The 16,186-nt window shown below is 51.4% G+C and overlaps 1 protein-coding gene across 5 annotated transcripts in view; it reads right to left on the reverse strand.

Moving 5' to 3' along the window:
- Window positions 1-3,737: 3,737 nt before the first annotated feature.
- RPS6KA6 (ribosomal protein S6 kinase A6) overlaps window positions 3,738-16,186 on the reverse strand; it is a 46,822-nt gene continuing 34,373 nt past the window's right edge. For 4 of the 5 annotated variants that reach the window (XM_073642144.1, XM_073642145.1, XM_073642142.1 and 1 more), the window contains exons 10-22: window positions 15,281-15,351; window positions 14,715-14,803; window positions 13,485-13,549; window positions 12,815-12,917; window positions 10,189-10,313; window positions 9,575-9,700; window positions 9,383-9,472; window positions 9,132-9,293; window positions 8,393-8,554; window positions 7,862-7,938; window positions 7,530-7,647; window positions 7,308-7,448; window positions 3,738-6,601 (exon numbers count right to left, since the gene is read on the reverse strand). In XM_073642144.1, coding sequence (XP_073498245.1) covers window positions 6,476-6,601; window positions 7,308-7,448; window positions 7,530-7,647; window positions 7,862-7,938; window positions 8,393-8,554; window positions 9,132-9,293; window positions 9,383-9,472; window positions 9,575-9,700; window positions 10,189-10,313; window positions 12,815-12,917; window positions 13,485-13,549; window positions 14,715-14,803; window positions 15,281-15,351 — 1,455 coding nt within the window. In that variant the 3' untranslated portion in view covers window positions 3,738-6,475. The remainder of the gene's footprint in view (window positions 6,602-7,307; window positions 7,449-7,529; window positions 7,648-7,861; window positions 7,939-8,392; window positions 8,555-9,131; window positions 9,294-9,382; window positions 9,473-9,574; window positions 9,701-10,188; window positions 10,314-12,814; window positions 12,918-13,484; window positions 13,550-14,714; window positions 14,804-15,280; window positions 15,352-16,186) is intronic. The other variant, XM_073642143.1, reaches the window with a different exon arrangement.

Genomic DNA, 16,186 nt, shown 5'->3' on the forward strand with positions numbered 1-16,186 from the left:
CTAGTAGCAACCAAGTAGCCAAGCTGTGTTTAGTCTCCACGTGTAGCAGGGGCCTGGCCGGATCCGATGGCGCAAGAACCGCTCTCCTAGGACCGTCCAGAAAGGAGTTAAGATCTTTCATAGGTTTTGGGAGATTTAGCTACAAACCTCCATGGACGGGGACTTAGGTTCAGCCCAGGGGGCAGAAGGGAGTGACACCAAGGGGGTTAAATGTAAAGTAGGGCCTATTGCTTTTTTTCCAGGAAGGTCACGACATATCATGTGGGGAGAAGTGGGGAACACAGGGGCCGGCAATGCTCCCATGTGGCAGCCCCTCCCCCACAAGCACTCCTTCCATCTGACTGGTAACTGTCTTATATTCTGCTTATATCTTTTGTACTACTATTTGTATTTGCATATCTGACCATTATATATGTATAACCATTGTGTATATAGTGTATGGTCTAGTGTGCCCTTAAGGCGATTAAATATAATTTAACCTTGGGCTGATCTTTTATCTCGATCCACGAATCCACAAGTCCGTTTCTTTAAGTTTCCATGCTACCGGAGCTGGTTCCTGGCCCTCTATAATTCCATTAACGGACGGGGCTTATATCAAACATAAACTGGTGTCACTACTACCTGGCTGATAAGGTTCTGTTTCACTGAGGCTAGTGAAAGGGGCCTCTTAGGGGTGTGGGTGAGTGTGGTGCCACGTCAGTGACAGTGGGCCACCTCTTCTCACTCCGTGTCTTCCTGGGCCTGTGTGTACAGGGGGTGTCTGTGTAAAACTGTGCCAAGCTGACCTTGCGTGTTACCAGGGGATGCAAAATATCACATTGGTGCAAAGTGCGGAGCCGTATCACGATTCTTCTGACGAAATAGTGACGTCAGGCCGGGTGGCAAGGTGCGGATCCATCACAGTTTGCCATTACAGAGGTCAGACGTTTCCTGTAGTTCTTCCACACACTGCAGCAGGGATTCGGGCCTACTCCTCCATACAGATCTTCTCCAGATCTTTCAGGTTTCGGGGCGGTCACTGGGCAACATTGAGTTTCAGTTCTCTCCAAAGATTTTCTATTGGGTTCACGTCTGGAGACTGGCTAGGCCACTCCAGGACCTTGAAATGCTTTTTACTGAGCCACTCCTTAGTTGCCCTGGCTGTGTGTTTTGGGTCGTTGTCATGCTGAAAGACCCAGCCACGACCCACTTTCAATGCTTACTTGGGGAAGGATGTTGTTGGCTAAAATCTCACGATAAATGACCCCATCCATTCTTCCTTCAATATGGTGCAGTTGTCCGGTCCCCTTTGCAGAAAAGCACCCCCACAGTATGTTTCTCCCACCATGCTTCACGGTTGAGATGGTGTTCTTGGGGTTGTACTAATCCTTCTTCCGCCAAACAAGGTGACTGGAGTTGATACCAAAAAGTACTATTTTGGTCTCATCTGACCACATGACCTTCTCTCATGCCTCCTCTGGATCATCCAGATGGCCATTGGCAAACTTCAAATGGGCCTGGACATGTGCGGGCGTGAGCAGAGGGACCTTGCGTGCCCTACAGGATTTTAATCCATGACAGAGTAGTGCGATACTAACAGTAATGTTTCAGACTGTGGCCCCCGCTCTCTTCATATCATTGACCAGGTCCTCCCGTGTAGTTCTGGGCTGATTCCTGACCTTTCTCAGAATCATCCTTACTCCACAAGGCGAGATCTTGCATGGAGCCCCAGACCGAGGAAGATTGACCGTCATCTTGTGCTTCTTCCATTTTCTAATAATTGTGCTAACAGTTGTTGCCTTCTCACCAAGCTGCTTGCCTATTGTCCTGTAGCCCATCCTAGCCTTGTGCAGGTCTACAATTTTGTCCCTGGTGTCCTTAGACAGCTCTTTTGGTCTTGGCCATGGTGGAGAGGTTGGAGTGTGATTGTGTGGACAGGTGTCTTTTATTCAGTTAACTAGTTCAAACAGGTGCAATTAATACAGGTAATGAGTGCAGAGTAGGAGGGCTTCTTAAAGAAAAACTAAGAGGTCTGAGAGAACCAGAATTCTTGCTGTTGTTGGGTGATCAAATACTTATTTAATGCAAAAAAATGCAATTTAATTATTTAAAAATCATAATGTGATTTTCTGGATTTTTTTTTAGATCCTGTCTCAGAGTTGAAGTGACCTACGATAAAAATCACAGACCTCTCCATTCTTTGCAGGTGGGAAAACTTGCAAAACTGGCAGTGTATCAAATAATTATTTTCCCCACTGTATGTACACAGTGACTGCACCAGCCGAATAGTGAGTGCAGCTCTGGAGTATAATACAGGATGTAACTCAGGATCAGTAATGTAATGTATGTACACAGTGACTGCACCAGCAGAATAGTGAGTGCAGCTCTGGAGTATAATACAGGATGTAACTCAGGATCAGTAATGTAATGTATGTACACAGTGACTGCACCAGCAGAATAGTGAGTGCAGCTCTGGAGTATAATACAGGATGTAACTCAGGATCAGTAATGTAATGTATGTACACAGTGACTGCACCAGCCGAATAGTGAGTGCAGCTCAGGAGTGTAATACAGGATGTAACTCAGGATCAGTAATGTAATGTATGTACACAGTGACTGCACCACCAGAATAGTGAGTGCAGCTCTGGAGTATAATACAGGAGGTAACTCAGGATCAGTAATGTAATGTATGTACACAGTGACTGCACCAGCAGAATAGTGAGTGCTGCTCTGGAGTATAATACAGCATGTAACTCAGGATCAGTAATGTAATGTATGTACACAGTGACTGCACCAGCAGAATAGTGAGTGCAGCTCAGGAGTATAATACAGGATGTAACTCAGGATAACAGTAATGTAATGTATGTACACAGTGACTGCACCAGCAGAATAGTGAGTGCAGCTCTGGAGTATAATACAGGATGTAACTCAGGATCAGTAAAGGATCAGTAATGTATGTACACATTGACTGCACCAGCAGAATAGTGAGTGCAGCTCTGGAGTATAATACAGGATGTAACTCAGGATCAGTACAGGATAAAGTACAGTAAGGGATACGTACACAGTGACAGCAGAATAATGAGTGCAGCTCTGGAGTCTAGTGCAAATACTCAATGTTACTGCAGATTCATTCTAGATGAACTGTAACTTGAGGATCAGAGGTGGGCACAAACACAGACACATTCGGGTCAATATCCACAGGGATTTAAAGGGAATCTGTCAGCAGGGGTTACTGTGTGCAGCCGTTTTGACACCATCAGAGCCTTTAGATTTAGCATGAAGCAGAGCTGAGGAAGCTTCCCCCGCCCACACTAGTCCCCCTGTATACAGAGTCCATAGACAGTGAGGTGCTCATCACAGGAGGGGGCACAGTCAGACTAGCATGCATGTGCTGCTGTGTCCAGCAATGAGAAGCTCTTGGTGCTAAAACAAAAACAATCATTGTAAGCAAACAGAAGCTTGATAAGAGGCATTGCTGAAGCTGTCTTCAGATTACATAGCAAAACCTGCTGACAGATTTCCTTGAAGAGCTACAATGAATTGCATATTACCGGTGACTATGTGAGTGTGTTGGTTTTCCGTGTCTTATCCATCTCATTCACATTTCTTACCTCTTGGCCATTTATACGAGGTGCTGAATTACGCAGGGTGTGAAGATTTGGTGCCGCTCCCGTGACCCGTCCTACACCAGCCCTGAATGATCAGAGGGGATGGAGACTCGGGAACACCAGTATTAATAATACACAGTGATACAGACATCAGGATATTTTTTTTTATTTTAATTTTTTTTTTTTACCAAAAATAATTTATGTTGCGTTGGATTTTCCTGCTTCATGCACGAAAAAGGCCATAAAATAAAATAAAAAAACACAGGCGCGGGTGTCCTGACTGCTGTATCACAAGACGTCTTTATACAAACATGGCACAAGTCGGGGGCCGCTGGCGTCGCGGGAGGAGTGTGACCGTCCCTAATAAGCGCGGACACGAGCGATCTGTCCCATCATCTCCAGCCAAGAATAATGTAACAAAGCGACGGCCGCCACCGGCGCTGCTCGCCAAACACAGAGCGTCTACAGACTACACGCAGGTATCTACTGTACAGGAGGCCGGTCACCGGGGGAAAGACACAGAACAGTGAAGAAATGCCACTCACCCGGCGGCGGCACGGAGAACAGACGCCACGGCGCCACTGCACTACACTAAACGCTGCTACTCACAGTATCGGACGGCGCCCAGGACTTTCCTACACAGAACAAACCTACAGACAGAAACAGCCCTTAATGTATCAACGTTCAAGTATCAAAAGTAACAAATGTAACAGATTTCGGCTCTTAAAGGGGCAGCGCCAAACATTGGAATCTAAATCTGGACAGTGCAGTGGTGACCGGGGTTCGCTAGCTGCATCTATATCTAGAGCAGAGATTGTGGGGTTTTGCTACTTAAAGGGAAACTACCCTTTTAAAGGGAGTCAGTCACGCCTTATACAGTCAAGTAGGGGACTTTGCTAATATAAAAATCATCCTTGTAGTGTAGCGGTCACTTCCCTAGCTGCACTGCTCTGACCCTTCACTTACCGTGCCACGTGCTTCCTTTCATGTTGACAGCTCTTAATTCCGGAAGGGATGCCTCGGCCCTGCACACTGACACTGCAGGTGCACTCTCATTCCTCTACTGTCTGCATCGGCCGATCCCTGCATGGATGAGCAGTTCCTGGGTGTAATCCGAGTAGTGAGCGGCCGCTGCAGACAGGGATGAGAGCGCACCTGCACTGACTGAGTGTACATGCCCACTTGCCTTCTGCAGTGTTGGTGTGCACGGCCGGCCACTAGTCCAGACAACACTCCCTCTAGGGAAGCAAGTGCCTTCAATCAACGTAAGGGGAATGTGCGGCACTGTGACTGAGGGGCCGGAGCGGAGCATGGAGTCCTTTCCCACACAGAGCGCCCTCTTGTGCATAAGGATTTAAGTGCTATTTTCTGGGACTAAGCCCCTGAAATGACCATAAAAGTCAATTAAATTCAGTTTTGGGGGAGACACGCCCCTTTATCTTCCATAAAAATTGTCATTCATGTAGGGTTGGGCGACCATTAAATTCCAGTGTGAAGGGGCTGTGGTTCCCCTTTAAGGCGCCTACGCACAGTGCGGTTTAACCTCTCTCTCTTGCCCCTTGGCTCTTACACACACACTGCTACACTGTGACGAGCTCATCAGCTGTGTGGGGAATGGCATGAATGCTAGGGATGGTTTTCAAGACAGGAGACAAAGTGGCAGACTGGGGGGTCCGGCGGCTCATGTGTGGGGACTACGAGAGGCACACTGGTCCTAAAGTGAAAGCGGAAATGAGCCGGTCCTCGTACTCGCCCCCGACAGGTACGCAGAAAAAAAAAAAAGCATGGACCAAAAAACCTTCTACCACTCCAGGCAAAACTAATCGCACAATCTGGTTACTTGTGGGTAGCACAGCCGACCCCGGGCACTGCACACCGACAACGCACTGAAGAACAAGGCAAAGAGGCGAACCTCGCACAGGATAGAATACATAGTGCACAGCAGCCGCTCTCACACAACTCCTCTGCAACATTTCAAGGGGGACCTGACCGAAAGAAGTCAGAACATCGCACTGCGTCGGAGCCGCTCTGTAAAGTGTTTCCTCTCTTCTATCCGCAGCTCCACCATTCTTAAAAATGGCAAAAGCAACTTCCTGGACCTCACCCAGCCGATCCCCACCGCGCTGCGCCTCCCGCCACCCCCCTCAGCGCCTCCTTCCTCCCTCCGCAGGTCCTCGCCATCCTCTCATCTTTATTATTTTGGTTCTTGATTCTACAAAAATATAAACTTTACCATCAAGGGTAAAAATCATCTCCCGGTACCGAGAAAATAAAATAACATAAAAAAAAAACAGAAATTTGTACAATTGAACGCGACGCACGACTTATATACAACCCTAGATAAATTAATGCACGGCAAATCCACGGCAGAGTCCAGACGGCAGCGGCCCGGTGACTACCAGCGGCGCAGGCCTTTACAGCAGGGAGTAAAGCACTTGTTCCGGTGACCGGCAGCGTCCGCCGCTCTCAGGATTTCCTAACGACTACAGCGACAAGGTGAACACAGTGATAGCCAAGAGAATAAGTTATAGTCCCCAGACCCGCGCCCTTCCCCCCCCCCACAGCACAGGATTGATGGGTTGTGAATAGGTAACGTCCGCGGTCAGTGACGCGCTGAACACTGATCCAAGTCACCTCCAGGCGACAGACTCCATCTCAGCAGGTAACGGGTGACCTCCGGCCCCGATCCTTTATTGTCCGCGGTCCGGCTTAGAATGAACGCAGAATTTACAGCATCTTGGTGAAGGTGTAGTTGTCACGTGAGGGGTTTTCGGCGCGGCCCGGTGTCGTACCCTGATAATGAAGGAATAATGAAGCACACAGTATGAACCTCCCCGGAGACCTGTACAGAATTATTCAAGTAATCGAGCTCCTCGGCTCCTGCGCCTCTACAAGTCCGTGGACGTTCGCTTCTTCATGCTGCGTCTCTGGGCCAGATTAGAGGCAGCGACCGGCTCCAAGAGCGGCTGAAAAGTCTTATGGTTCAGCGCAGAGTATGTGGCGGCCATGGCTCCCTGCAACGGGAAAGAGGAGAGTTACAGAGAGGTCGGGGACAAATACGCGGGAAACTCCACAAGCTTCAAGATCCCGCAAACAAGACCCAGAGAAGAGGGTTCTTGGGACAATGAGCTTTCCAGCCAGTGTCTCCTCCTCGGGGGGTCTCCAACCTCCAACGGCAGCGGAAGAGCGGTGGAGGGAGGCCGGGCGGCGCCAGGTAGAGGATCGGTGAGATGGAGATTGTATATGAGCCATTCGTATAGGTTTTACCCTCTGGACTGCTCCCTGATTTGAGTCTATATTGTAACGTGTGCCATTTTTACACTAGGACACACAGCGTCAGCCCCACATCCTCGCCGGTCCCGCACCCTCAGCAGTTACCTTGACGAGGTGGGGCGCGTCCTGGCAGTGAAGCTGGGTGGCCATTTGTATAGGTTTTACCCTCTGGACTGCTCCCTAATTTGAGTCTATATTGTAACGTGTGCCATTTTTACACTAGGACACACAGCGTCAGCCCCGCGTCCTTGCCGGTCCCGCACCCTCAGCAGTTACCTTGACGAGGTTGGGCGCGTCCTAGCGGTGGAGCAGGGTGGCCATTCGTATAGGTTTTACTCTCTGGACTGCTCCCTGATTTGAGTCTATTTTGTAACGTGTGCCATTTTTACACTAGGACACACAGCGTCAGCCCCGCATCCTCGCCGGTCCCGCACCCTCAGCAGTTACCTTGACGAGGTGGGGCGCGTCCTGGCGGTGGAGCTGGTAGTGGGGGAGCTGGTCCCGGCAGGCGATCCAGGAATGCTTTAACACCTTCTCGGCGGTGTATCGCTGGTGCGGGTCCACGTGGAGCATGTGCGACAACAGGTCCTTACATCAGGAAGGAAACCATTCACATCACTCAGCAAAATAACAAAATCACACCATTCACCATTGATGGGGTGCACTTACTTTTGCGGCATCAGACACTGTATCCCAATTCCCGCCGCTCAGGGAGAAATTGCCGCTTCCTATTCGCAGTAGGATTTCCTCCGGAGTGTCGTTAGGGCCATTCGCAAAAGGCGTGTACCTGTAAGACGCACGAGACGCTGATAACGGGGGAGGAAATATAAGAGCGCACTCACAACACCGCGCAGAGATGTCCGTACACTTCACATAAGATCAGTGGCGCCCTCCGGTGGTAATTCATTTGTACTACAAGAATTTCCTCATCTCTTTATTCTGTGTTCCCCCCCCCGTTATCAGACACGAGCCCACGCGATAGCGTATGCCACCATTCTTACCCTGCGAGCATGGTGTACAGGAGGACCCCGAGGCTCCAGATGTCACAGGCCGCGTCGTACCCTTGCCTCATCAGAACCTGCAAACAGGAGCATAAAATCTCATCACCCGGAGCCAGAAAGTAATCCCGTCCTTCATAATATATCCGCACGTCACACTGGCCCCCGGGCCGTCTCACCATTTACTGGGCAGCGTCCCTGGAACTATTGTTCCCTGTTATCAGCCATTTCAGGCTGGGGGATGTATATCATTGGTATAAGCAGCCCCTTAGAAATCGCTGTCGGTAATGGACGTTATGTAAAGAGCCGTTCAGTTCATTAATCTTTATCGATATTACACTGTGAACTTTTGTGGAGCAGTAGGAAAACAATGACATGTCTGTCCCCCATGCTTTACACTGAAGCTATGTGTTCTGACCAAACACAGGCTTTATGTGAGACGATTACTGGAGCGGCCACAGTCCGGCGGAGGCGGCTGGGTGAGACGACGTTATACTTTGCAGAACTCCGCTCGGTGTTTGCGGATTTTTATACCTCCGGGGCCACGAAGTTCGCGGTATAACATGGGGTCAGGAGGAGGCCGTTGTCGCCCCTCAGCTGCTTGGCAAAACCAAAGTCACAAATCCTGATGGCGTCGGCATTACTGGAGTCGTCCATGTACAGGATGTTACTGGGCTTCAGGTCCCGGTGAACCACCTGAAGAAGAGGTATAGAGAGGTAGAAAAGAGGTGCGCTGTGCAAAAGTCTTAGGCGGGTGTGTAATAAAGGCTGCAGAGTAAGAAGCTTCACACAGGGGAGGGGAGGCCACCAGATACTGATGATGGAGGAGACGGGCGGTCACCAGATACTGATGATGGAGGAGACGGGCAGTCACCAGATACTGATGATGGAGGCGACGGGCGGTCACCAGATACTGATAATGGAGGTGACCGGCGGTCACCAGATACTGATGATGGAGGTGACCGGCGGTCACCAGATACTGATGATGGAGGTGACCGGCGGTCACCAGATACTGATGATGGAGGTGACTGGCGGTCACCAGATACTGATGATGGAGGTGACCGGCGGTCACCAGATACTGATGATGGAGGTGACCAGCGGTCACCAGATACTGATGATGGAGGTGACCAGCGGTGACCAGATACTGACGATGGAGGTGACCGGCGGTCACCAGATACTGATGAGATTTACATTTACTCTGCAGCATTGTTTCCACACCTGCCTAGAACTTTTGCACAGCGCTGTATATAGCGTATAACATTGGTGCTCGTACCCCTTGGCAGTGCAGGTAGTCCACAGTCTTGGTGATTGTGTACAGGACGGCGCCGGCCTCCCGCTCAGAGAAGAACTTCTGTCTGAGTATCCGATCCAGCAGCTCTCCCCCTTTCATCAGCTCCGTAACCAGGTAAACATAGCGGCCGTCATCATCATACACCTGAGAAATGTCATAAGGTGTCAGCGGGAAGATCTGGTGTGGCGCGAGACTCAGGGGCCGACGCACAGGGGCCGAGGCTCAGCACTTACGTCCTTCAGGGTGATGATGTTCGGATGTTGCCCGTATCGCATCAGGATCTCGATCTCTTCCGACGGATCCCGCTTGCTTTTGTCTATGATCTGAAAAAAAACAGGAGCGGTCTCACGTAGCTGATAACAAAGGACAAGAGTGCCCGGTTATTATAAACCATCGTTTGGAGTAAGTATTTGCCCCCTCTGTACCTTGACAGCGTACTCCATGTTCGTTGCCCTATGAATACACCGTTTGCAAATGGAGTAGGAGCCGACACCGATGTCTTCCTTCAGGTCGTAGATGTCAGTGAATAGCGCACGGCTGCCATGAAACTGCTGTGAGAAAAGTAAAGTGAACCCTCAGCCGAGGCCGCTGACACCTGCACAGACCCGGCCTCACCCCCAGCCACCTGCACAGACCCGGCCTCACCCCCAGCCACCTGCACAGACCCGGCCTCACCCCCGTCACCTGCACTGCACAGACCCGGCCTCACCCTCAGTCACCTATACAGACCCGGCCTCACCCCCGTCACCTGCACTGCACAGACCCGGCCTCACCCTCAGTCACCTATACAGACCCGGCCTCACCCCCGTCACCTGCACTGCACAGACCCGGCCTCACCCTCAGTCACCTATACAGACCCGGCCTCACCCCCAGCCACCTGCACTGCACAGACCCGGCCTCACCCCCAGCCACCTGCACAGACCCGGCCTCACCCCCGTCACCTGCACTGCACAGACCCGGCCTCACCCCCGTCACCTGCACTGCACAGACCCGGCCTCACCCTCAGTCACCTATACAGACCCGGCCTCACCCCCCTCACCTGTACGATCGGCAGGACGCTCGTCACAGAAGAGATTTTATGCTCCTCAATGGAAGAAGGTGCCACAAAGCTGAAGCCTTTGAAGAGCTGGTGAGCGTTGGCGCTAGGCGGGACGCCGGGAGAATCTGCAGGACGAGACGGAGAGGTCAGAAGTGTCTGCCAGGAGGAGTAACAGAGTTACAAACACAGGGAGGTCACAATCTGACCAGACATGGCGCAGCTCGGGTATATGGGGCATACCTGAGGTCTCCCCAACAGACCCACGGTGTCAGTATAAGACACTATGATCAGTACTGACTGCGGAATAGGAGAGGATGGACACCGCAGGAAGGGGTTAGGCCGGATCCCCCACATTCAGCGGTACGTCTCCTCCTGGCATCCCCCACATTCAGCGGTACGTCTCCTCCTGGCATCCCCCACATTCAGCGGTACGTCTCCTCCTGGCATCCCCCACATTCAGCGGTACGTCTCCTCCTGGCATCCCCCACATTCAGCGGTACGTCTCCTCCTGGCATCCCCCACATTCAGCGGTACGTCTCCTCCTGGCATCCCCCACATTCAGCGGTACGTCTCCTCCTGGCATCCCCCACATTCAGCGGTACGTCTCCTCCTGGCATCCCCCACATTCAGCGGTACGTCTCCTCCTGGCATCCCCCACATTCAGCGGTACGTCTCCTCCTGGCATCCCCCACATTCAGCGGTACGTCTCCTCCTGGCATCCCCCACATTCAGCGGTACGTCTCCTCCTGGCATCCCCCACATTCAGCGGTACGTCTCCTCCTGGCATCCCCCACATTCAGCGGTACGTCTCCTCCTGGCATCCCCCACATTCAGCGGTACGTCTCCTCCTGGCATCCCCCACATTCAGCGGTACGTCTCCTCCTGGCATCCCCCACATTCAGCGGTACGTCTCCTCCTGGCATCCCCCACATCCAGCGGTACGTCTCCTCCTGGCATCCCCCACATCCAGCGGTACGTCTCCTCCTGGCATCCCCCACATCCAGCGGTAAGTCTCCTCCTGGCATCCCCCACATCCAGCGGTAAGTCTCCTCCTGGCATCCCCCACATTCAGCGGTAAGTCTCCTCCTGGCATCCCCCACATCCAGCGGTAAGTCTCCTCCTGGCATCCCCCACATCCAGCGGTAAGTCTCCTCCTGGCATCCCCCACATTCAGCGGTAAGTCTCCTACTGGCATCCCCCACATCCAGCGGTAAGTCTCCTACTGGCATCCCCCACATTCAGCGGTACGTCTCCTCCTGGCATCCCCCACATTCAGCGGTACGTCTCCTCCTGGCATCCCCCACATTCAGCGGTACGTCTCCTCCTGGCATCCCCCACATTCAGCGGTACGTCTCCTACTGGCATCCCCCACATCCAGCGGTAAGTCTCCTACTGGCATCCCCCACATCCAGCGGTACGTCTCCTCCTGGCATCCCCCACATCCAGCGGTACGTCTCCTCCTGGCATCCCCCACATTCAGCGGTACGTCTCCTCCTGGCATCCCCCACATTCAGCGGTACGTCTCCTCCTGGGATCCCCCACATTCAGCGGTACGTCTCCTCCTGGGATCCCCCACATTCAGCGGTACGTCTCCTCCTGGCATCCCCCACATCCAGCGGTACGTCTCCTCCTGGCATCCCCCACATCCAGCGGTACGTCTCCTCCTGGCATCCCCCACATCCAGCGGTACGTCTCCTCCTGGCATCCCCCACATCCAGCGGTAAGTCTCCTCCTGGCATCCCCCACATCCAGCGGTAAGTCTCCTCCTGGCATCCCCCACATTCAGCGGTAAGTCTCCTCCTGGCATCCCCCACATCCAGCGGTAAGTCTCCTCCTGGCATCCCCCACATCCAGCGGTAAGTCTCCTCCTGGCATCCCCCACATTCAGCGGTAAGTCTCCTACTGGCATCCCCCACATCCAGCGGTAAGTCTCCTACTGGCATCCCCCACATCCAGCGGTACGTCTCCTCCTGGCATCCCCCACATTCAGCGGTACGTCTCCTCCTGGCATCCCCCACATTCAGCGGTACGTCTCCTCCTGGCATCCCCCACATTCAGCGGTACGTCTCCTACTGGCATCCCCCACATCCAGCGGTAAGTCTCCTACTGGCATCCCCCACATCCAGCGGTACGTCTCCTCCTGGCATCCCCCACATTCAGCGGTACGTCTCCTCCTGGCATCCCCCACATTCAGCGGTACGTCTCCTCCTGGCATCCCCCACATTCAGCGGTACGTCTCCTCCTGGGATCCCCCACATTCAGCGGTACGTCTCCTCCTGGGATCCCCCACATTCAGCGGTACGTCTCCTCCTGGCATCCCCCACATCCAGCGGTACGTCTCCTCCTGGCATCCCCCACATCCAGCGGTAAGTCTCCTCCTGGCATCCCCCACATCCAGCGGTAAGTCTCCTCCTGGCATCCCCCACATTCAGCGGTAAGTCTCCTCCTGGCATCCCCCACATCCAGCGGTAAGTCTCCTCCTGGCATCCCCCACATTCAGCGGTAAGTCTCCTACTGGCATCCCCCACATCCAGCGGTACGTCTCCTCCTGGCATCCCCCACATCCAGCGGTACGTCTCCTTCTGGGACCCCCCACATTCAGTGATGTCTCGTTCTTGTTTCTTACCTTTTGGCGTTTTTGCTGTAAACTCAGGATCAAAGCAGAAGGTGTCTTCAGGTTTCCCTGACGCCGGTTTGAATGGAGGCTGAATCTCGCGTCTGTACAGCTTCTAGGGAGCAGACAGAAGAGCAACATCTGTAGAAATCAACATAAGACTTTGTCCGGCTCACACAGCTGATGGCTTTGTTACAGTGTGTCAGCAGAAGTGAGCAGCTGTCAGCTAAATGTGGCAGCAGCACTCCTGGCTCTCCTGTCTTTCTAAACTACAAGGCTAGCTTTTACCAATACTGACACATTGTAAGAACCCATCAACTGTGAGAAGGACAGGGTAACAAGGTTATTCCCAAAAAAGCAAGTTATCCCCTATACAATGGAAGGAGGATAAAGTGCTGATCGCTGGGGTCCAACCATTGGGACATATGGGGGTCCCAAGACCAGGCAGTCTTGAATGGAGCCAAGGCCGAGCATGCACATCTCTGCTCCATAGCCATGACTCAGGATCGCCGGGGGTCCCAGTGGTGGGGTCTCAAGTGATCAGCAGGTTATCCGCTATCCCATGGGGAGAGGGTCACTTGCTTTATTTGGAACAACCTTTAAAGTTTTTCAGCTTTTGTTCCTGCAGATATCTTGACAATGGTGAGAACATGAAGCAGGAGGTTTACTGCACACAACTTACATTCCAGTCAATGGTAGCAAAAAACGGATGCCGTTTGATTTCTTCTACCCGGTCCAGGCCGGCCCCTGAGAACAAAGAAACCGCAGACATTAGACACGGGACAGATGGCAAATTCTGCTGCACATGCCGCGGTGAAGGGGTTCTCCACTACGTGGGCGACCCTTCTCGTTCTCCATGTTTGCCCCGTTAAAACAAACACACTTATACTCGCCGCTCATGCCGGCGCCGTTCCAGCGGTGTCAGCACTCGCTCTCCTGGTGCTCACACATTATTACGTAACGTGAGCCCCGTGCACAAGCAGCGCCGGCGTCACCATCCCCGCCTATGGATAAAACGATCATCGAGAGCGGCCGCAGTCCTGACTCCAGTCAATGTTTGATTCGTCCAAAGGTGGGGACCGTGACGCCGGCGTTAACTGGGCGCGTAACATATAGCGATGCAAGCGCCAGGAAACCCGGTGCCAGAGGTGAGAATAAAGATTTTTTTTTCACTTTGTATTTGGGGGATCTACAGCATTTAAGATGGGGTTGTCCGAGTAGCGAACAACCCCTTTAGTGCTGCTGATCTGAGCAGGACCCCAATGCTCGGGGCGGCAGCACTAAGCAGAGCGGTGATTGTGCTCAGGAGAGTCCTCAGGTCTGTACACCACTCGCTCTTCTTGATTCGAGTGACTAGAGGGGCTCCAGGACACGGACCCCAATTATCGACAGGGGAACTGCACTGGAGGGGTCCTGGATGAGGCCAGTGATGATATGGTAGGGGTGACCAGACTTAACCTGACCTATTATGGAGTGTTTTTTTTTTTTTTATAGTGTTGACCAGACTGGTAACAGGATTTACATTTTGATAGGTCAGACTTTTACTGGAGGTTCTGATGCCAATTAGGCTATTTAATTTTTTATTTTTAAAACTGTTGGAACGGGGAAAGGATGACGATTTAAAAAGGTATATATATATCTATATATATATATATATATATATATATATATTTCTGTTAATTTATTTGTTTTTGTATTTATATTTTTGCAGACTTGCAGCTGTGATCCTGTCCAGTCATTTAGCCCGGCATCAATATCAAGTGTTCACTGTTGGATAAATAAGTTTTCTGGATTATTAGGAGTTCAGAGAAACTCTTTACATCCCATATTCAGGGGAGAGACCCGTGAAGGCCAGAAATAAAGGTGTCTGGAGGGGCCGAGCACGAAGAGCGATGATCACAGGGAAACTCACCTAATCGGTTTAGAGGATTTCGCTTGAACAACATTCGGAGGAGACTTTGAGCTTCGGGGCTTAGAAACTGCGGCATCCCGAGCTTTGATCTGAGGAGAGGTCAAGAAAGTCAAAAAGTCCTTTAAACGCACAAGCGACAGACCACCCAGAGGGCAGCCGGGGCAGAGGACATTCCCCTTGAGCAACGAGCGACGAGACAGAGAATCACAAATGAAATACATTTATAGGACACAGACACGAAACTAAGGAGTGGTAACAGAACTTCATGGCATTGTTACAATGTATCAATAGCAACAAGACTGTCAGACAGGAATGTTCAGCTCAGAATGATTAGGTTTGTTACAATGTATCAGCGTATGTAATCATCTGTAACAGAAGGGCCAAGAACAGGATGATAGCTCTTACCTGCACTGATACACTGTAACAAGGAATTTGTGAGGCTGCTGTAAATAGCGCAGAGGATTCATTACATAAGATACAGCTTCAGCAAGATTAATAAAACACAGAAAGGTCTCGTGTCCTGTCCGCTAGGAATCGCGGCTCACAGGGCAGAGGGGGGCACTTACTTTAGTATCATGTTCATAGTTTCATTCCGGTCTTTTCCTTGAAACGGCAGCGTCCCCGTCAGCATCTCAAACTGGGAACACAAATGGGAAAAAGTGTCTGAAGTTGTTTTTCTATATTTATCTCTTATTTTACATCATAAATTCTGAGAACAGAAAAAAGGAATATTACAATTAGTGTTGAGCTGAAGTGCTCGAGATTACATGGGGTGCTCGGATATGGACAGAGTATAGCGGGGTGCTCGAGTCCTCGCTCCGAATGTAACACGACTGTTAGCAGCCGCAAAACATGCGGGGCGGGGACTCGAGCGCCCGCGATACTCTGTGCATACCCGAGCACCAACACTAATTACAATATAACAAGAGACAAAAAGCAACAGGTACCAAGAGCGGAGCTCTACACAACAGAGGAAGGGAAGCCGGAACCAAGTCCATCTACACAGACTCCATATAGTATGTACAAGTGATCCCGAGTTATATCCCGTATTATACTCCAGAGCTGCACTCACTATTCTGCTGGTGCAGTCACTGTGTACATACATTACATTACTGATCCTGAGTTACATCCTGCATTATACTCCAGAGCTGCACTCACTATTCTGCTGGTGCAGTCACTGTGTACATACATTACATTACTGATCCTGTACTGATCCTGAGTTACATCCAGTATTATACTCCAGAGCTGCACTCACTATTCTGCTGGTGCAGTCACTGTGTACATATATTACATTACTGATCCTGAGTTACATCCTGTATTATACCCCAGAGCTGCACTCACTATTCCGCTGGTGCAGTCACTGTGCACATACATTACTGATCCCGAGTTACCTCCTGTATTACACTCCAGAGCTGCGCTCACTATTCTGCTGGTGCAGTCACTGTGTACATACATTACATTACTGATCCTGA

This window comes from Phyllobates terribilis, unplaced genomic scaffold, assembly GCF_046119375.1.
Source record: "Phyllobates terribilis strain yellow unplaced genomic scaffold, ASM4611937v1 Scaffold_7__3_contigs__length_470593459, whole genome shotgun sequence".
In the NCBI taxonomy this organism is placed as follows: domain Eukaryota; kingdom Metazoa; phylum Chordata; class Amphibia; order Anura; family Dendrobatidae; genus Phyllobates; species Phyllobates terribilis.